Source organism: Gadus chalcogrammus, chromosome 18, assembly GCF_026213295.1.
Source record: "Gadus chalcogrammus isolate NIFS_2021 chromosome 18, NIFS_Gcha_1.0, whole genome shotgun sequence".
NCBI lineage: Eukaryota > Metazoa > Chordata > Actinopteri > Gadiformes > Gadidae > Gadus > Gadus chalcogrammus.
Genome location: NC_079429.1, coordinates 1,561,705 through 1,584,204, shown reverse-complemented (window position 1 = coordinate 1,584,204; position 22,500 = coordinate 1,561,705). Strand labels below are relative to the sequence as shown.

General features: G+C 44.5%; 3 protein-coding genes across 4 annotated transcripts in view; 1 reads left to right on the top strand and 2 right to left on the bottom strand.

Moving 5' to 3' along the window:
- Positions 1-158: 158 nt before the first annotated feature.
- On the top strand, positions 159-1,410 carry fgf21 (fibroblast growth factor 21). Its single transcript, XM_056577580.1, has 4 exons — positions 159-303; positions 401-478; positions 592-695; positions 1,123-1,410. The coding sequence occupies exons 1-4, from the start codon at positions 159-161 to the stop codon at positions 1,408-1,410; spliced, it is 615 nt and encodes a 204-aa protein (XP_056433555.1).
- A 1,258-nt stretch (positions 1,411-2,668) lies between these two features.
- Positions 2,669-8,150, bottom strand: LOC130371750 (potassium voltage-gated channel subfamily A member 7-like). Of its 2 annotated transcripts, none has more exons than XM_056577613.1 (3): positions 7,860-8,150; positions 6,283-7,048; positions 2,669-4,332 (listed from the first exon to the last, which is right to left on the bottom strand). In XM_056577613.1, exons 2-3 carry the CDS (start codon positions 6,967-6,969, stop codon positions 3,505-3,507), a joined length of 1,515 nt encoding a protein of 504 aa, XP_056433588.1. In that variant the 5' UTR covers positions 6,970-7,048; positions 7,860-8,150; the 3' UTR covers positions 2,669-3,504. The 2 variants fall into 2 exon arrangements, with proteins under 2 accessions (XP_056433588.1, XP_056433589.1); XM_056577614.1 differs by having other exon boundaries at positions 2,675-4,332; positions 6,535-7,048; positions 7,860-8,148.
- Positions 8,151-15,410: 7,260 nt separating this feature from the next.
- LOC130371930 (potassium voltage-gated channel subfamily C member 1-like) overlaps positions 15,411-22,500 on the bottom strand; it is a 14,704-nt gene continuing 7,614 nt past the window's right edge. The window contains exon 3 of the mRNA XM_056577812.1: positions 15,411-16,008. Coding sequence (XP_056433787.1) covers positions 15,995-16,008 — 14 coding nt within the window. The 3' untranslated portion in view covers positions 15,411-15,994. The remainder of the gene's footprint in view (positions 16,009-22,500) is intronic.

Below are 22,500 nucleotides of genomic sequence, written 5' to 3'. Positions count from 1 at the left end.
ACCCTTTAAAAAGGACCCAACTCTCCCTCGCTTTAGAACCCAAGGACCCTCTCACGCGTCCACCGTACTGCGCTGCCATCCATGTTATTCCTCTCATCACTTTATATTCGTTCCTTTTTTTTAATTGATACGGCACCTTGTGTGCTCCCGTCTTCTAAATGTTCACACGTCCTTCCTCTCCTCTGCCCTCCACCCTCCTCCTCCTCGCCACCCTCCTCCAGCTCGGCCTCTCCTTCTACGTCCCCGACTCCGGCCCCCTGCTGTGGCTGGGCGACCAGGTCAGGGAGAGACACCTCTACACAGGTAACCACGGTAACCACGCCGCCGCCGACACACCGGCCCGGGGCCCGGGGCCCGGCCTGCGTCCCAGCGGACTGAGCGTGTTTCTGTGTTTCCGCAGAGAGCCACCGGAGGGGGCTGTTCCTGGAGATGAGCCCGGACGGTCAGGTGACAGGAAGTGCTGCTCAGACGCCGCTCAGTAAGTTGGTGAAGCTCCGCCCCCCCCCCCATCCCAGGTGGGAGGGCCTAAAAGCATCTACAGGACGGTAGTGGACCCAGCTGACACAGGGTGCGTCTGTCTGTGTGCTGCAGGTGTTCTGGAGCTGAGGTCGGTCAGAGCAGGCGATACGGTCATCAGAGCGCGCCTCTCCTCTCTCTACCTGTGTGTGGACAGGGCAGGTCACCTGACAGGACAGGTGAGTCCAACCCCTAAGTGCTCCTTGACTGTTCTCTGTATTCACTGTCTAACCCCTACCTGCTCCTTAAGGGCCTGTCTCTGTATTCACTGTCTAACCCCTACCTGCTCCTTAAGGGCCTGTGTCTATATACACTGTCTAACCCCAACCTGCTTCTTAGTGCCCTGTCTCTATAACTGTCTAACCCCTACCTGCTCCTTAAGGGCCTGTCTCTGTATTCACTGTCTAACCCCTACCTGCTCCTTAAGGGCCTGTCTCTGTATTCACTGTCTAACCCCTACCTGCTCCTTAAGGGCCTGTCTCTATATACACTGTCTAACCCCAACCTGCTTCTTAGTGCCCTGTCTCTATAACTGTCTAACCCCTATACCTGCTCTTTAACGACCTGTCTCTGTGTTCACTAACCAACCCCTGCCTTTATCTCCAGAGACAGTACACAGAGTCCGACTGCACCTTCAGAGAGGTCATCCTTGAGGACGGCTACACCCACTTCCTGTCCGTGCACCACAGACTTCCTATTTCGCTGGCGCCGAGACACTCCCCAGGGAGACAGGGGCTGCGCTTCAGCAGGTTCCTCCCGCTGAGGAGCAGTCTGTCAGAGGAGAGGGTCGCCGAGGCCCCCCAGACAGCCCAGGCCCTGAACCTGGACTCTGAAGACCCCCTGGGGATGGGTCTGGGTTCGCTCCTCAGCCCGGCCTTCTCCATGGACACCTAAACACCAAAGCCAGGCCCCCAACTGTTCAAAAAGTGTTTTTTTTTGTGTTCGATGCTGACATTGGTACAGGACCTACTTCCTAATACTTGAATTAAATTATTCAGGATTATTTTTATGAGAAATAATTTATAGAATTACACATATTTATGTTTATTTTTGTATTTTTCTATTCTACATTATTGGCGATTTAATGTATTTCTGATTTTGTAAGAAATGTTGTTTTCTCTGTTTGCTTTTGTTTTTGTTTTTAAAGATAATACATGTGAACAAATGGTTTTAAATGGTGTATTTGTGTGTGACATCTCAATAATAATTTAGAAGCTTTCTGGTGTACACTTCGCGGTTTAAAAACATAATACTACTATTTATATTATTATCTAGTGTGGACAATATAATTTTATTTAAAGGAGATTAGCCTACCATAAGGACATAACAGCCGGCCCGACAACATCGCGAGTTCAAGCAGCCTGTCTATTTAGGAGAAGAGGCGGGAATGGGGGTTGTAACGCCCTCTGGCGGAAATAAGTCCTGTTTTATTCTAGTGACACTGCTGCCACAGGGGAGCGCTGAACCCCACGGGGCAGATCATACCGTGATATTACCTTACCATTTAAAATAATTTGAATAAATGGGTTAATGTGATTGGCTGCAAGCTCAAAGAGATGCCTCATCGGTTAGAACGCCGTGGAGCGACGGTTAGCCTATCTGTCATTTTGATATGAGTTCGCCAGACAACTACTATCCAATTAAACAGAGGAAAATACACACTTTTACCACTTCTGTCCTGGTGAGTGAGTTGCGTAATTTAAATATGTAAATTAATGGATGATGAATGTTGAAGGAGACAAACGGTTTTCTTTCTTTTTTTGTGTGTCGTAGGGGGCTACGTTATGTTTACATTTCCAGCCATTTTTGTGGCAGCCTCAGGATTTATAAAAATCCTGCTAGCTTTTGTTGTAGCATCTAATTGTTTAGTTTTACTTGCCTGCTTTCTGGTAGCTACAGTGCAATGTGGGCATCCTCACAAGCTGTGAGCAGCATTGAACTGATTTAATAACGACTGAAACTGGATTCAACACTGTTATCAGTTTCAGTATTAAACATACCTTTTGTTTGGAGGTAACCTCACTTCTCTTTTCACAACTAGGCTTCATAGAGAGAGAGCCAGTAATAATGACATATTTTACTCTATATCCTATCCAATAATCTACACCTTTATCCATATATTTATGTAGGAATGGAGTATACAATTAGAACTGTTTTATTTATTAAAAGATGAAAGCTTGAAACATATAATACATGGTTTCAATTACTTTAAACAAACATTTTGATATTCATATAATATGATACACAATGATATATGATTTAAAACCTGATAAACCTTTTGGTTTTGTGTTATTGAATGTGGCGAAAACTTTTAACTTCAAAAGTCCAAAATAAACATCTAACTATGGTTAAGTAAAAAAGCGAGTGGTAAGGTGAGTTTAGTAAATTATTAAAATAAAATCGTTATTACAAATGTTGATTTCAACAATCAAACATACAGATTTCATGTTTTAACAGCGCACTGAGCAGTGCTACAGTGCACAATATTAAGACCACATCTCCATTTGCATGAGCTTAATATGTACTTAATATGCCGATAACTATATGTTCACATCTCATAATGAAGAATGCTGAGGTTGTTTAAGTTATCCGGCAGAAGGCTTATGGTGGTAATGGTTGACCACCCATGTTATTTACACTCAAAACGTTAAGCTAACTTTTCTAAGACATTTGTCATTGCGCAGGAATTCAATAAGCCTTTTTTGGTTTCACCCACACTCCCACACCAACAATCACACGCACTATTTAGTAGTGTATTTGTCCTTCAATTTCCCAATTTACTGCAACCAATTTATTCACATTTATTCAAAAGAGGAACTCTTATCCGACAGTTCATTTGAAGTCTCTTTTCAATGGCCATCCATTTTTGAGCCATACATGCAAAAGTGAAAAGTCTTGGAGTCTGGATACATGTCAGTCTCCTTCTCCTCATCCTGTTAGCTTTTCTGTAGCTGGCCATGCCTGATGCATTGTGGGTAACCCTGTAACTCAGACTTGATTTGCTAGTGGCTCACCGGCGTTCCCCTGACAGATGGCCTCCATGCCGTGGTAGTCTCCTTCCTCTTCCCTGGGCTCCTCCAGCTCTTCCTCCTCCCCCTCCCATGGAGAGGGGCTGATGTGGTTGTACTCTGTGTTGTCTTCGGACTCTGTCTCGCGGTGGTAGAAGTAGCTGAAGTTGGACACGATCACGGGCACCGGCAGCGAGATGGTGAGCACGCCGGCGATGGCGCACATTGAGCCCACCAGCTTGCCCCACATCGTCGCGGGGGTCATGTCCCCGTAGCCCACGGTCGTCATGGTGACCACCGCCCACCAAAAGGCGTGCGGGATGCTGACGAAGGTGGTCTCGGCGTAGTCGGCCTCGGCGAAGTAGATGGCGCTGGAGAAAATGATCACTCCGATGAAGAGGAAGAAGATGAGCAGGCCCAGCTCTCTCATGCTAGCCCGGAGGGTCTGGCCAAGGATCTGGAGACCCTTGGAGTGCCGGGAAAGCTTGAAGATCCTGAAGACCCGCACCAGACGGATGACCCTGATGATGGCCAGCGAGCCCGCGGGCGTCGCGTCGTTGTCCTTGGCCAGCTCCGTGCACAGGGTGACAAAGTAGGGCAGGATGGCGCTGAAGTCGATGATGTTCATCACGTCCTTGAAGAAGAGCGTCTTGCTGGGTGCGGAAGCGAAGCGCATGAGGAGCTCGAAGGAGAACCAGCAGATGCACATTGACTCCACCAGGAAAAAGGGGTCGTGGAACGCGCTCGAGGGCAGGGGCATGCTCTCTGAGATGTTCTTTGGTAGAGTGTGGTACTTGTAGAAGTATTCCTGCAGGTCAGAAGTCAGGGAGAGGGTGTTCTTCAGTTACAGGTCAACAGTTACAGCAATGTTTGTTCATTACGGGGGTGTAAATCCTTAAAGTTTAAAGTGCAACTGATCCTAGAATCATATTTTTATTTGTCTGTTGTTATTCTACCTATTCCATTTTTTTAACATTCTGCTCTATGTGGTGAAGGCCTAAGTGTGGTAAAACAGCAGGTGTCTATGTGTTGATCAGCTTCCTGGTCTCTCCTCTACTATGAATAGCCCCGTGAGAGAGATCTCTCCCGCTCTCTTACTCTCTCGTGTCCTCCCTCCCTTCCAGCAGAAACATGAGTGTCTCTTGCCCATTTTCACTCTCTCTCCCAACAGCAATGTGACTTGTCTCTCGTTAATCTCAACTCTTTCACACTCTCCTAGCAGAAACATGAGTGTCTCGTGCCAATCACGAACCTCATCTCAATCCTTCCTCTCGCCCATCTCTCTATCTCTTCATGACTATCCCATCTATTTATCTATTTCTGGCTGTCTATTTAAGCTATCTCTTACACTACTCCTTGCAGCAGCTAGGTACCTCAGTTCAGTAGCTTGCAGTTGTATTTAGCTAGCTCTGTGTAGTAGCTAGGTAGCTTCGTTCAGTAGCTAGCACTGTAGCTATATGTTATGAGCTAGGTTAAGTTTCTAGATAGCTTGATACGGTAGCTTGGTGCTTAGCTTAGCTAGGTAGCTTGGTGTAGTATCTAGGAAGCCTTTTTTGCCATAGCTATGTTTTTCGATGTGGTAGTTAGTTAGCTTGGTGTAGAAGATATGTGCGGGAGCTGGCTGCAGTAGGTGTTAACAAGCCACAAGACTGCTACTCATCCCGCAAGAACTACTTAAGACCCGCAGAGCTTCTGAACACACTAGTAGCCGCTGCTCTACACTTTCACTCATACTGACCTTTACTCATTTTAGGATCTCTCTCTCTCTCTCTCTCTCTCTCTCTCTGTCTCTCTCTCTCACTCTCTCTCTCTCTCTCTCTCTCTCTCTCTCTCTCTCTCTCTCTCTCTCTCTCTCTCTCTCTCTCTCTCTCTCTCTCTCTCTCTCTCTCTCTTTCTCTTTATTTGTAGTCTGATCCCTGGGCTGCCTTCCCTTACCATATCCCAGCAGATCACGTTTAACAGCTGACTAAAATTATCTGGCCATACGTACAGCCAGTGTCCACCTCCAATGACATCCATTTTAACCTAGTGGTGAATGCCCGTGACTACTGTAGTCGAAGGCACAGATCTCATTACAACAAACATGGAATTCATTCAAGAGTATTTTCTGGAGGGGACATCTGCAATATCACCGACGTATATGAAATGATCTGCTGTAACAGACACACAGCCATTAATATTAGCCTAAAATACATATGAACAAATCACTTTAGGCCATCGCTTAACATATTTGTCTGTCTGACAGACCACACATTCACAAATACTGCGCCATTCACTCTGCGAAAATAGGCATAGAGATATAACGCGCCAATCATGTTTGCAACAGTTCAGACCGCTGGGCAGGACACATGAGGGAGCATAAACAAGACCTCTAAAAGGTGTTGTGTTTATATGGGAAGTGTTTCAAAAGTGGAGTCTGCTTCTATTTAATATATGTTTAAATTCAGGAATATATTTTTTTTATTTGGGAAGACAACTTTATGTTTTTCAGAAGTTGCCCTGTCTCCGATGGGCCCATGACTGTCGTCACCCATGTTGTCCCTCAGATAATGGTCCTGTGTTCAAGTACAAACATGTCCAGGTGAAACAAGAGTTCCCCAACATGACGGGCTGTGTCTATTCTGAGTTGGCTGTTTGGTCCCGCTACGGCCTGACGGTATACAGCATGCTTCCTCCTGTAAACACTGTATCCTACACACAGGGGGAATGCCTCGCCAACAGGCGGGGATGCGCTGGCTAGGTAGTGTAGACATTGTACCTCCCTCGCCTCCTTCTCGTTCCTAAATTCCGGCAGCGTCTCCAGGCAGAAGATGAGGATGGACACCACAATCACCAGCACGCTAACGATGGCAATGATGCGCGCCCCCGAGGACGACTCTGGGTGCTCAAACAGCATCCAGAGCCTCCTCTGGATGCGGGTGGCGGGCAGGGGCCTCTCAACCACCCGGGCGAAGCCCTCGTCCGCCTTGAACCGGATCACGACCTCCTCTCCCAGCTCGTAGAACCTCACCTCTTCCAGGAAGATGTCCAGAGGCACGTTGGCGGGCCGGCGGAGCCGCCCTCCCGACTGGTAGAAGTAGAGGATCGCGTCGAAGCAGGAGCGGTTGCGGTCCAGGAAGAGCTCGTTGCGGAGCGGGTCGAAGTAGGGCAGGCGGCGCCGGGGATCTCCCAGCAGCGAGTCGGGGAACTGGGCGAGAGTCCGTAGCTGGGTCTCGTAGCGCATCCCCGACACGTTGATGGCCAACCTCTCGCTCAGCGTCAAGCCACTGCGCCACACAGAGCCAGGAGAGCTCCTCTCCTTCTGGCACACTGTGATCTCCTGCTCGCCCTTCTCCTGGCTGTTGAGCTTCTCCTTCAACTGCTTGTGCTTCTCCGCCTCGCTGTCTCTAGCAGCTCCTCCCGGGTCCGGACCCTCGCCTTCATCTCCCCTCTCGCTGTTCTCCATGCTGTCCGCGCTCTGGGAGGGTCTCCTCGCTCCTTTCCCCTTCTTCTTTTGAACCCCTGGGTTTAGCTACACAGGAAGTCTGCAAGCCCAGCAAAAGACATGTAAGAGAACCTTCCGGTCCTTTAGACAAACCGGAACCTTTCCCAGAGTAACATTAGACCCATCAGATTAATTCCTAACAAATTGAACCGATTTTTTTCTCCTTATTGCAGAGTGGGTCGGAGATAAACGAAATTTCGATTCCTCTGTTTGTCTGGCACATATTTTGGAGATGACAATAAGCAGTATTACCCCAGAAAATGTCTTAGTCAAGGTGGTCAAAGAGCATGGGGGGGGGGGGGGGGGGGGTCTCGTGGCCCTGCAGTCTTCGGTGAGCGTTTCAGTTTCAACGATTATTGTTTTGAGCAGTATCACCGATGCATTATTTATCTTTATTTTTTGTACCTGATGGAAGTCTGTTTTCTTTCCCTACAGGACTTTTGTACTTTCTTGATGCAAAATGAAAAATCTTTTATACATTGGTAGTCAAGGCGGGGCGATATTGTTGTTAAGGCGGCCGCCTGAACCATACAGTGCTGGGGGGAACACTGAGCTGACTTTAACTTTGACTTTGAGGTCAAACCCTTTCCTCGGGTTTGACTAGTTCCCTGAATATATTCACATGTTTTAAGGAGAGGTGACAGGAGGTTACTTTTAATAAATTATACATTTTTATGATATCAGATATAATGTATGTTGAGTATAGCTTAAGTATTATCTGGATTTCTGAAGTCTAGTTCTTGGGAAAGAATATTGCTCATTGAACTTGAGAACAGCACAACAGTTTGTTGTAGTGAATTTAAAGCCTTAATACTGAAACTACTCTACTAAAACTTTAGAGGAACACTCACTTGCACTCAGACGTCCGGCAGACGAGGCACATTGTGCTGTTTGCTGAAGGGCTGTCGTCCTTTTTCTCTGTCAGTCTGTCATCATGTTGTACGTCCCGAAGACTCTCTTCTCCCAGCGTTGCTCTTTGGCTCTCTGTATCACGTATGTCTTGAAAAATATTTGAGAATGCTGTCTTGTTGAAATTCAATCTAAAGAAGACCCCTCCCTCCATGTCTGTTGGTCATGGGCTGGTAGAACCTTCACTCAGCCTATCAAATGTCCGGCTTCCCCAACTCGCTCTAGCATGGGGACGGAGGGCTATCCATGGGGAGGCCCACCTTACCCAGACCTAGCCCTATCCATGGCCTGCCCTTAACCAGAGGCCAACCTTAATCAACTTTACCAAGCCTTAGCCAACCTTACTTTATCATAACAAGCCTTACTCAACCTTACCCAATCTCCCTCAACCATACCAAGCCTGACCCAACCTTAGTAAACCAAACCTACCTAACCTAGCCTAAGTCAACCATGCCTCGCCTTATCCAGCCTTAGCCAACAACACCTAGTTAACCATACCTAGCATTACCAAGCCATACCCAATCATATACAACCAAAGTCAAAAAGCAAGATACATGATGGATGATGAGCAACGGACACTGACAATAACCACAGTTAGAATCAGACCCTATCTCTCTGAGCAGTGGACACTCCCACCATGCTCTGTAAGTCCCTGCAACGCCTTTGATGGTGTGTGTGTGTGTGTGTGTGTGTGTGTGTGTGTGTGTGTGTGTGTGAGAATGTGAGTGTGTGTGTGTTTGTGCCTGTCGTACGGTCTGTCTGTCTGTCTGTCTGTCTGTCTGTCTGTCTGTCTGTCTGTCTGTCTGTCTGTCTGTCTGTCTGTCTGTCTGTCTGTCTGTGTCTGTCTGTCTGTTTGTCTGACTGACAGTGAGTAGGTGTGCATTGCACTTTCTGTAAGGCTTCGGTATTCATGAAGTGTAAACCAACCAACTGGGAATTTGAGAACAAGAAAATAAACAAACACATGAATTAAATATAAAAACATATTTTTTAACGGTCTGAAACGCAAGTGAGAAGCGCCAAGCGCAAGTAGCTTTGTGGGCGGTTCTATGGCGATTTTACCGGCGCATAAATGACTCTTGCGCATTGCGCAAATCTAAAAAGGGCTGGTATGAAGTAGCCTAATTACCCGTAGTTGTGGTTTGGGCGTGACGTGCAATAAACCAATGAGAGTGCCAGCTCCCATCCCCTTTAAGAGCCATGAGCGCATTTGAATCTGACGAGTTGATATTTTGACAGCGTGTTTGCAGTCTCCGATGAGACAGATGATTCCCAAGAATGTGTTGCTAGGTAGATGAGAGAAGCAAAGTGTGTGCACGAGGTGCACAAGCAACATTATGCATGCGCCCTTAAAATAGCATCTGAACAACGCGCCACTGACTTTAAACCAGGTATTTACTGTTTTGTGGCACAATTGTTTTCTGAAACTGCAAAACAGCACCAGGGAACGTTTGCGCCAGAACACGCCTCCTCCTTTCGCCGAGCCGCCCCTTGGGGCGCAAGTTCATTCCCTAATTTACAGGCGCGTTGTGGTGGAGGGAAAAGAACGCTCTGCGCCAGTTGCAAACTAGCAACGACACATGCGTCAGTGTAGAAAGTCAATTGCGCCGGATGCAAGATAGGGCCCCCTGTGTGAAATGGCCTGTCCTTTTTTTTTGCTTCCCCAATATTTTGTGTTGACTGGGGGTCAACGGTATCTTGCTTTGTAAAATGTTCAAGGCTATTTCACACAAGAAGTTGATAAAGTTATCGTTGGCTGTCCGGAGGATAAATTTACGCAAATATCCCTTTCACATACAGAGTAATATTGACGTCAAGTAATGGAGGATTTATAGACAGCCAGTCATTATCGGGGAAATAAGCCCAGACAGGGCGAACCGGACAACGAAGCGAGGTGGAAGTGGGTTATTTTCGATAATGACCGGCGTTCTATACATTATCCCGCTTATTACATCGCTACTTGCCGGCTACTTGCCTTTGAATCAGAGGCAAGAAATCCACTTTCCTTGAAAGCAGTCAATTACGAAAAAAATAAATGACCGCCAGAAGTCGGGAAGACCCATTCAAGTGAATGGAGCATTCTACAGCATTGAGAAGAGCCGTGTAATAATAGCCTATATTTACTTGCGCATCTATCTCCCCACAGAGATGGAATTATAACTCGTACCCTGTCTATAACCCTTCATCCCAAAAAGTGGGCTACAAATTCTGTTGTTTTACGGGTGTAAAATGCAGCTTGAGGATGACTTTACCGTATGTTAAAGGGGACTTATTATACCACCAGGTGTGAGTGTGATTAGCCTTACAAGCCGTTTCGAAAATCGGCCTAATATGACATCACTAGTGGGCGTGTCCACCTAGATCTGTGCTGGATAGATCAGTCTCCCAGCCTACCCAGTGGACTGAAGTAAACATTGCTCATCTATCCAGCACAGATCTAGGTGGACACACCCACTAGGGATGTCATATTAAGCAGATTTTCGAAACTGCTTGTAAGGCTAATCACACTCACACCTGGTGGTATAATAAGTCCCCTTTAATGGGATGTTTGTATTCTGGTCGGACTTTAGATCGATTTAAATATCACCAAGAGCGTCTCGGGTCACATGAACGTAGTGCAGCTTGTCAAACATAAGAATGCAGTGGCTCTTGCTAATGTTGGTTACATTAATACACCTTAAAGCTATACTGTACGATGTGAGAGAGCTAGCATGATTTGAAATTAGCTTCTCTTCGGAGTTCCGTTTAACTCCTCCCCCACCCTTCAGGACTCCCTGCCCCCACCCCTCGACACAGAGCCGTGCACGAGCGCTAATGCTGCTTACGGCTTACTTCAACGGCAACCATTGCGTCACTTTTCAGGCCATTCAACTCCCTCAGCTGTCGCCATCGCTGAAAAGCTAATCCAATATTTATTCTCGTTTTTCCTCGAGCAGTCTCCAACTTCTTTTTTGTTGCTGCCTTTTCAGTTTCTGTCTTTCTTTTTCTTGCCTTTTTAAAAGGATGAACCGGGGCAAGTAACGGTGGCAGTGGTAACTTCAGTTGTTTCTCTTCCATTGTGTAAACGTTGTAGGCTCACTAGGTCTAGTCCACTGTCATGAACTACGATGGCAACAACGCTTTCTTTGCCCTCCGTGAACGCGCTCAGGCCGGCTCAGGCTCGTACACAGAGGGGAGAGAACGCGCAGGCTTGTGATTGGTTCTTTAGATCCGGGCACAGTGTCTCCGATTGGTAAGCATTTTAACAGGTTTATAGCAGATACAGAATTCGGTTTTTTTTCGCTTCTTTTTCATTGCCCATAAGTTATTTATTGCTGTCAGGATGTAAAAACCAATTTCAACAACATATTAAAAAGTGCATATTACTGGATCCCGTACAATATGCCTTTAACAGGGGCACATAACTCTCTCATACCAACTGATGGTCAACAATGTCACTATAAATAAACATGTTGTAACAACCCCCATAGATATCGGCTCAGTGGGCATATTTTGCCCCCCCCCTTTTTGAAACCCAGGATAGCGGCCAGTTTTCCTTTAAAGCCAATTATCATGAAGTCGTCATCATCAACGCATATACGGTTTCTAATCGCTTAATGGTGGAGCCTAATGCCCCCCCCCCCCCCCACCATAAGGGTACTGTCGGCGGTGGAAACGCTGAGCTGCGCCGAACCCCACCTTCAGTACTCCACCAAGCCCCAACCCCACCCAACCTTGGTCAACCACACCTAGCATTACCGAGCCATACCCAACCATATACAACCATACACAGGACTCAGCCTTAAGTTATGTAATTACTATTAGAAAACAGGTGTTTTAATAATTACTGACTAATTCCTGGACACTGCACAGAAACAAAATACAGTTTGACAAACCAGCACGCCATTTACTTTTTCATTTATTTAAAGTTCTTTTTGATGATTTTAAGGAATAATGTCTTTGTAAAAACATCTGAATACAGCTGCTATTCAGCTTCACATTAGATAGTTTTGACATTCATACATTATAAGTCTCTTCAGTCCAGATCTGTTCAGTTGTGACACTTTATTGATATGTTTCGGTTTTTTTCTCTTCAAAATATAAAAAGATAGATCATGAACATTCCGTTGAAATATACTTTATACAGTTTAGACGAGTCATCTTTGTGATCCAACATTTCAAAAATAAAATCCGGCATAAGTCTCGTTCAGACACACCAGTGACCGCTTACCCCCCTCCCCCCCCCCCCCCCCCCCCAACACACACACACATACACTCATATATATTCTCCATGGCAACAGTAAAATGGACCAATCACTAAGTCTGTCTTACATCAGGTTACAGCATGTGAGTTAACAAGAACACATTGTATCTTTGGAATGCTTACGATAATAACAAATGCATGTGAATAATAGCACTTTTAGTTTCACTATTACCATTTGGAATGTTTATCTATGCGGGAATGTAACCTTTACATCCAGTGTATTCCGTTTTCTTAAAAACGTAAAACACATTCATAACCAAAACAACTACCTCATGATCAATTTTGGTGGAAATGGATTAGTAATAGTCTCTAGGGCACATGGTTCCACATAAACAATTCAAACAGGGGCCCCTGAGCGCACCCGGGGCCCACACTGGCAGTGTGTCGGTGGAAACAAGGTGGTGATCGTACATTCATACAAAAGTAAATCACACTATGAACAAATTGGTTTAAAAAAACCAGGCACACTGATCAAAGGGTAAGGAACCAATCTGAGATTATACATCACAACTGTGTTAGACCCCTCGTCATGAAAAACAGACTTAGCATTTAGCCACTGTCGGTCATTCTAATCAATGGCAGTATCACGCATAGAACAAGAGCCAGGTTGTGGCATGGGCACAATGACATGATGGCCGACTCAACAACAGACTAGTGGTGAGATGGTAGCTTCACTTTGCCATGCGGATCTCAGGCTGCAGAGAGACCGTAGACCTCCAAGATATCCACATCTCACTGAGAGTGCCTTCTACGTCGGAACCGATATCCTAGTTTTAATCTGAAAGGGAACAGAAAATACCACGGTCCATTTTTTATCCCAAGTAAAAGCAAAAAATCGAGAGCCTGTACAACCAGCGAAGACCCGGCTAAACCCTTCAGTAGCTGCTACCGTGCCTACACCCCACCCTCTGTAGCTTGGATCCTAGCAACTCTCTGGACCAGCAGGGACAGGCCTGGACCTGCCGGGACCTGACGGCTGGACCTGAAACAAGGGGAACCACTGGTCAGAGCTGAGGCAGCCTGGGCCAAGTGGACTCCGGCGGCAGCCTTTATAAAGTACCTCAGTGACATCAGTTTGGAAGCTCTTGGTCGCTATGACGGGTGCTTGCATGATTGTGTCATGTGACGCGGGGAGCTGCCAGCTCGCAAGACGACGGACAAGACGATGGGACTGGATGCAGGACCGAACCACCTGACGTACGACGGGGGTTGGATGCGGGACCTTACCACCTAACGTACGAACACGGCACAAGACGAGCTACCTTCACACACTCTCGCCCGCCCCCCCCCCCCAGGGTATCGGGGTGGCAGTTAGCCCACCACGGAAGACGGATGTGCTCTGGGACACAGTGTTCTCTTAACGAGTCCCTGGGGGGGCGACGGGAACTACTTCCCCCTACAGAGGTCAACAATCAAGTAACAACGCATGCATCACTGTGAGGTGTTCACGTTATCATTATATACTAGAATTGATGAGTAAGAAAAATACCAGCCAACCAGCGACGTCCACAGCAATCACTACAACACCTGAGTCCTCTCAACACGATAGGAACAACAGCCGGTTCCATGCAAACCGAAAATCTCTCTTGACTATGGACCAATAGGTTACCACCTGTGACCAGACACTGGCCAGTGATTGGATACGTTCACCTCTTCTCCCAACCTCTCGGGGAAGGGGAAGGGGCCGGGGACAAAGCCCCCCCCCCCCCACTGGTCGCTGCTGAGATGACTAGCGTACCTCCTCTGGCCGTGCTACAATCAAATGACAACGCTTGTTTATTATTGCCAAAGGAAAAAGCAGATAGAGTAAAGGATGAAGTAGCTGCTGCTGCTACGCCAGGGGTCCTCCCAGCTGTAGGATGCTATGGTGCGCTAAAGGGTTGACGATCCTTTTGATTGAATGAGCACAACTCGGAACACAGTCTACATGAGAACATGAGGGGCAGTAATAGCAGAGATTTCATTGAACAAAACATTGTTTAAACACACATGTTTCAATATTCACATTGTTTACTTTTCAAAACAAAATATAGCTCTTCTCTTTCTTTATAATCTTTTTTTAACATTAATTGCATATAACATTTTTTTAAATTCATTTTTGTATATATTTTTTGTGTCTCTAGCACCCCTTGTGTTCAGCTAAGGGCTTGCAGGAAAGACAGGCATGCAGTGTAGTCATGCTGGTTACCAAAGTTAGAAAAATGCATTATCTTTTGTTCTTTTAACCATTTGTTTTGTGTCAGGGTCTTGTTCATACTCAGGAGCGTTGAAACTTCCACTTTCCAGGGGAACTTCTTACTACGCTTTCAACATCCTTCTCCTCTCATGTTGGTCGCCAACTTAGTTAATCACTAAAGTAAGCATATTTTTCTTTGTTTTGTTTTTTTCTTTCTCATGTGCTGCTGTCAATCTTCCTCAGATATCCCAGCCTTTAGTTTATTAAAATATAAATGTTCTCTTTGTACATATCCTTTATCCTGTTACGCTCTGGTCTTGGTCCCATCGTCTCCGGAGCGTCTCCCTGGAGGGCTTCCCTGGAGGGTTTCCCTTGGTCGTCCATCATCTCCTCACCGTAGGCTAGACTAGCTCTGGAGCAGCCTCTGGCAGCTAGGGGGCAAGAGAGAGACAGGGGCAGTAGGTGTCTCAGGGGTTCTGGTGCCTCATTGGCAGTGTAGGCTTCCTGTCAAGGTGAATCGTTCCTCATGATTGGCCCATTTGAGAAGATTGACTCCTAGGTAGGACGTGGCAGTGTCCTTCTCGCCGTGTGGTATGGGATCTATGAGCTTTGTCTCCTTCATCTCTTCTCCTTGTGATTGATGTGAGCGAGGCTGTCGGACATTGTCTATCATGTGCGTATTTCTGGGGAAGGGGAGGGTGGAGCAAAAACATTAAGACTCCCGTGCCCACCACCAGGCAGGTAGGTAGGGTACACATCGCCACATGAGAGACAGAGAATGCCAGGCTTATCCTCTAGTTGCATATGTTGTGATAAATCAGGCGCGGTCAGGGCTGTGTTTGGTGCAGATGCTACATGAGGGTTGGTGCTTAGTGCAGTTGAGCGCTATGTTTTTCTGGACGCGAGTGTATCGGAAGCGGATGGAAGACTTGGTTTTTACCAGAAGGAGGGAACTCCTCGCTGGATATGAATGTAAATGTGGGGCATCGCGATGGCATTTCCACATCATACACACACACATATACATATATATATTATATATATATAAATATATATACATACATATAGGGTCGTTTGTGTGTAGGTTGTGTCTGTTTTGTTTTTACCAAGTTGATGGAAAAATATCTTATGGGACATTGAAAGTTCTGAGAGTTAAGACTGTTTCTCTGTCACTCACGTACGATTCGACATGTGAATGAAATAGTTTAGGTGGAGAATACCATCTCCAACATCTCCCAATGCATAAAATCCTCCCGCCAAGCTGTTGAGGACAACGAACAAGAGTTCCCAGTCAACAAATGCTACAGTTTGTTAGCGGAGATGCTACAATGATGGGGGGGAAGTTGCTCAGTGGGTCAGTCCGTCATTCTGCTGCAAGATGGAGCACGGAACTGCGCGTGATGTCTTTCAAAATGTTTCATGTGACAGGAAGTCTCTTTCTCCCAAAGTGAGTGAGTGCAAAGTCTGTCGGGATGTCCTGGAGAACGCTGGAGAAGGTGGAAAGTGAGGGTGAAGATTCTCCATTCTGATGATAATTTAGTTGGTTGGTTTTGGTAAGAAGGCGTGCAGATGGTCTCTTGTCTCCAGCCAGGGCTCTGGTCCCTCAGGTCGGGCCCAGCGAGGACTCTCCATCCATCTGCCCTCGTTAGAAGGAACCACTAGAAACTCAACACTGTGGACACAAGGAGGACACAACATTTAGTCTTCAGCTCACCCCTGCCATCGTCCCAGTCTCCCTCTCATTTGTCAGTTGTTATTACGCAGTTAATAAACAGCTTGACCTTGGTGTGAACGGGTTTGTTATAAACTTTTAATACATGTGGATCAGCAAATTACTTAGTTGTTCAGTTGTGGAGTGTTCAGTTCAGATCGATTAGTTATTGACTTTGTTACTGACATGAACGGTAAACCCTGCATGCGTCTGGAGTTTGTGACTGTAGTTGTATTTGCGGAGTATGACATAGTTTGAGTAGTGTTTGGTATGGTAAAGTGGAGTATTGGGTGTGCTATGTGTGGTTTAAAGGGTAATTTGATATGGAGCGTGTTCCTGTAGTGGTTCTGTAGTAGTATAAAGTGAGGATTGTGGATCGCGTGATAGTGCAGGGTAACCATTACCTGCACAAGCTGGGTGACTGGGCTCATGAGAGTCAAACACACGTCTCAACAACAAGGAAAGTTGGAGTGGACATTACAGACACAAGACACACAATGAGACAATATTCATCCGTCAACAGTATTCATTCATCCCTCCATCGACAGTACTCATCCATCCATCCTGCATTACTTCATCCATCCATCCGTGAACATTACAGAACGCAAAGACCATCCACCCGTCTGTCTTAACAGCTCTTCCACCTTCATCACGAGTACAGAAGTCTTGAAGAACTGGAACAGTTCCCAAACATAAATAATTGGTAACAAGGCAGGACAGTAGCTCCAAGTGTTGGTAACCTGTACGTTATCCGAGGTGATCCACCCGGCGTGGGTGAGATGTCACCATGGCAACCATGACGGTGCCAAAATATCTTTAGATGACCCTAGGGTTACAGATTTACAATCACTGATGTGAGTTATAATTGCCGAATTGGTGAAACATTAGCAGCACTAACGAGGTCGCTTCACATGAAGTGTGTGCCGGCCGTCCATTTCTATATGTTTAGAAACATTTTACCAACACTCAGAGGAGTGATGTCAGCAATACTTGAAAAACGAATATGGAAAAACACTGAATACAAACAAATTCAACTATATATTGTATAGGATTTTAATATCGATCTTTAACGTTTAGAATTATACATTCTAGTTAGAACCAGCCATCGAGCAAGAATTGCTGGCTGAGTCTAGCCGGTTACTCTGGGTTCTTCATATTGACATCAGTGCCTACGTGGGCCTCATAGAGGTCTTTTAACAGCTTTCAGAATTCCCAGGGTGACTTAAACTCACTCTAACCATCATCTTACAATGCACTCTATTTGAAGTACAATCCGTTGCTAATATGAACACTTTACATTGCAAATGACAGATGTTCAATGTTCAAATGAAGGGGGTGTCTGTGTGATAATCCAAGTTAGGAACATTGTACTGTGACCACTGCGAAATCATTCCCTTACAGACAAATTAATTAAAAAGTCCTTGTAGCAGCCTCATTTGAAGATCTACAAGTGATGACATTCTAAACCTATTTTACAGTTACCTAGTGTTTCAATATCAACAATATTTTAAGGATGAGATCTGAATCCTTGTTGGAAGAGATAGCCAATGGCATTTGTGCGTTTTTTTATTTGATGATTTCACCATTTGATATCATGTGTATATGAGAGCATGGCGATGTAGCACTATGGTGCATTAAATATCTACATATTCAGGTAGCTCTCAAAAAATACATTCATTCAACTTAAGGGAAACTCTCTTTGTGTCGTGACTATTGAAAGGCTGAAGGCCTCAACATGCTTCTGCGTGATATGTGTGAATCGTTGTTGCAAACCGTTTGCTCAACCTACTCAAAAGGTGTCATTACACCAAATGTGCACTAATGGGCGATCAAACAACAAATGCATCTGTAGATGATAGATCATGGGATGTAAGCAACACATTGTCTCCAGATGTGTAATATAGTGATGGTTTGCTGCCAGATGTATAACTAGTGTTGTTTTGTCTCCAGATGTGTAATATAGTGTTGTTTTGTTGCCAGATGTGTTATATTGTGATGGTTTCTCTCCAGATGCTAGTCATGTTTGTTTCTCAAAAATGACTTCTACACACTATACAAACATTACATGTTGTTGTCAGTAAAGGATTCACACATCAAGCTTGCATACAAGATGGAAACACTCTCCACATAAGAGAAGCTCATTATCTTGGAAGCACATATATGTCTTTAAACAAAAGAGCTTCAACTGAAACCCCCAACTCTCCATACAGCTCAGATTTAACAGATCATTATGCATTGGTACAAGAAAAAGGAACAAGAACAAGAAAACTGAAGAACAAACATTTGCTATAAATATCCAAAGAACAGAGAAGTACACACGGACAACACAAGTCAAATACTTACAGAACTTTTCCAAAAATCAAAATCACTTTTGTAAAACATACTATCAAGAAGTCGCGATCATGTTGATCGTGTGGCTCATGACATTGAAACCCGTCAATACATTTAGATGGTAACACAGAAAGCAGACATTACAAGTCAACTGCCTATTAGGTCTGTGCACTCTTAAGGTTAAAAATAGATCTGGTTATTTACATATATGGACACAGTGCATTTCCAGCATCAATGTATATTGCATGTATATTGCATATATGAATGTATGTATTTCTTTTTTTTTCTTTTTGCTTGATCATTTGATATCATGGGATTTGAATGATATCTGTTACATGGAAGTTGCAAGAGGAATATAAATTATTATATGATCAAACTACTATAGTTTGAAATTGCTCGATTTTATGAGGGTTTTTTTTTATTCATAAATGTTTATATTATTACATTATAAACAAAATAGAACAATTCAAAAATACGAAAGTTTTGGTAAAACAAACTCATGTGGACAAAATTAATTATAACACTATTGTATGTACTACCTACCTAATAGTACATACTTTTTAAAAATAATTTGGTTTTATAATAATAGTTAACTAGTTAGTGGGAATTTGGTATCAAATAACATTTTAGACTTGGATGAAAAATAAACAGCAATGTGTGTGGGTTAATTTTATACAGAAACCTTTTCTTTATTTCTGTGGTGAATAGAAAAATATGCTAAAAGAGAACGTCAAATCTAAGGCTGATCAATGTTTTTCGGAGGTAAGCCAATTAACAACTACAGGATCATAAACAATAAGGATGCAAAAGAACCGATAGCTTCTGGGATGTAACCCTCTGAGACCTGGTCCTTTTGCTCTATGATATTGCGGCGTGTCACAAGACCTGTGACACCACCTGACTCCACATGACCTATGACATCACACCCCGGCACATGGCCTGTGAAGCAACCCTCAGTCATAATACCTATGACACCATATCACGTGAAATGTACCTTAATGCTCAAAGAGTTTTCGTGTGATCGAATGAGACCTAACTTCAATCTGTCTATCTATGGACAAGGTCTAGAGTTACTGGTCATGGATTTGGTCCAGAAAGCATGACACACTTATTTAAAAAACACATCACAGCACATGTTTTACTGTGGGTTCTACCATTGGTAGCCGTTTAAGGTTCTATCCAAATCAGAACTTTTTTTTCATACATTTCTTACGAGAATTAAAAAAAAAAACATGCATTCCTAGCTAGAGCTAAAACCTGCTAATATGTTCATCAGCTAGCCTGATGCATGCATGGCACACCATCGTGTTTGTCTTTCTTCAGAGTCACGTCGTCTTATTGCTGCTTGTTTCCGCGGCCTCCTCCTCAACTGCGCTCGTGAAGGGGACCCACCGCTCCACCCGACATCTAATCAATCCCCCAACGGCCGAACTCCTCCGTCACGCCAATAACCCACTCCTCAAATCCTCCACCAATCAGGGACCAGATAACCCACTGCTAAGCTCCTCATCCAACCGCTTTAGACCTTGTCCAATCAGCTAACCCTCCAGTGCGCCTGGTCCAATGGGAGCGGGGGCTACAGGATGGAGGGGATGGGGGATCGGCAGCGGTGCAGGGGGGCGGGGGGCTCGTAGGAGGGGCTGCTGATGGGGGCCAGACGCAGGGAGGAGCCCCCCGAGACGTTGGTCAGACTACGAGACTTGTCGTAGTCAGCGCTCGCTAAACCAAAACATCAGATGGCGTGTTGAGGGGGTTCATGTTATATTCATGTATTCATATTCATATTTCATGTTGTATCGTTTATTTATTTACGTATTCGTTTTTGGTTGGTTGATTTAAAGTGTTTTAGGGTGTTTAGAGGTTTCATATTGTGTATTCACAGTTTAGTCCGTTTACAATGTTTAAAGGTTTTATATTGTTGGATGTTATTATATTAGTTAAGTTCAGTTCATTTAAATTGTTTAAGGGTGTTTACAGGTTTCATGTTACGTTTATTATGTTATATTATGTAGGGTTTATTATATGATATTATATTGGGTGAGAAACATTAGAAATTCAACATATCAATGACAATAAGGAAAATAAGAATAGTATAGAAAAAAGATAGAAAATGAAGTCATTAAAATATTAAAATGCAAAAGTTTGACATACAGGACAGACACAGACAGAGACAAACAGGACAAAACAAGAAAATGGATTTTAATAAGAAGTACTTTAAAAGCTTTAAAATGTGACAGTCGGCAAGTTATACTAATAACCACGTCAAGGTGTTTTGGATCACATCCCTAGTTGAAGATCGGTATCCCTGACAACATCACCTGGCCAACAGAACGACGGCATCACTTCCTGCCCCAGGACACCACTTCCTGCCCCAGGGAGAGGATGTCTGAGGAGAGTGCTGTCGTCCTCTTGTGAAAGCCACAGGGAACATATATTATCTATATATATATATATATATATATTAGAATATATATAAATTATTTAACGCTGTTCTCCCATAGTTCCCCTTTTTAACCTGGTTAGGGTTGCTAACCAGTCGGAACGTTAACTTGGTTAAGATGGCTAACTGAAGAACCAGAAGGTTCATCTAGTTAACTAGCCAGATCACAGTTCCCTGGGACTTGACCGGACAGGTGGGTGCTCTGACGCTCGTTATTGGAGAACTCCCAACCAATAACAGACACTCCAATGATGGCTGGAGCCCTGTCTGTCTGTCTGCCTGTCTGTCTGCCTGCCTGCCTGCCTGCCTGTCTGCCTGGCTGTTTCGGTCTGTCTGTCCAACAGGGTACATTTACAGCTCACTCCAGCTATCATCGGGTCGACACTGTAATATATCCATGTGAAATGTCATGAAAATAAGGAATCATAGAATTATCATTCACGTAAAAAAAACTCCTTATTTTTATTCTTATACTATCCTGTCCCATTGTGGCTTGGTCCCAATCCAGAAGGCAGCTGGGTGAAACATTACAATTTGAATGCTTAAGTTCATTATAATGGTCTTTGTTTGGTCTCTAGATAAATGTTTATAAGTCGTTAAGGGTTTTTCCATGGCTGTTAACGATCGTCGTAATCCTGTTGTAAATGCTTCATGTAATCACTGTGCAAAGAAGACAACTTAAAATGGTTCCTTTCTTTTAGCAGACGGAGCGTTGCAAGCCTAACGTCCGCCTCTAGAGGGAGGCAGAACACAGGCGTTGTGCTGGTGGTTGATCGCTACATAGTTATACACGAGACATGTAAATATGTATGCTGGATGGTTAATTATAGACACTGTAAATGTGGGTGTGAACTTTAACTACTGAGCAGCAGACAAGTCACTTTATACGTCTCGACCCATCAAAACATCAAACTAAATTATTCTCGGAAGAGATGAATGGATATGGATAGATATGTAGGAATATAGATAGAAACTAGATAGATAGAAATGTGGGAGGACGGATAGATGATATCTATATAGATGGATGAATAGATAGATGGATATATGTGGATAGATAGATATGGTGGAAGATAGATGGATACATGGGAGGTTGGATATATAGATAGATGGATATATATCTGGGAGATGGATAGAGAGTTGGAGAGATATGAATAAAGTATGGGTGCACATACTCTAGCCAGAGGTCGTCCTGTGACTGTCTTTAAGACGTGACCAACTGTTCCTGAAACACTTTGTCAATGAACTGCTGACTTCCTGGAAAGTCAGGGGAGTGCATGGCTTCTTGCTCCTTCCTGTTCCTACAGGAAATCGATGGTGTGATGAGGATGCTATACGTCTCCTCTTTCTCATCTTTATATTTATTGATCTCCACTGACCACCACACACCGCTAAGCTAAATGACTGGAACCTCCTCCAACAATACTGGTTAACGCCCTCCCCAGCTGGTTAACCCGCCCACCCCTATATCTGGTTAACACCTCCCCTAGGTGTTTAACACCCTCCACCTGGAGAATCGCTTATCCTATATTTGGTTAATCACCTCTCCTATATATCTGGTTATCCCCCATATCTTGACCACTATAAAACTATACCAGCAACATTGCGATGCAGGATCGCTTGTGTGTAGCCTACGGGCAGTAGCAAGCCAGCTTCAATTTAGATGTGACGAATGAGTCAAGAAA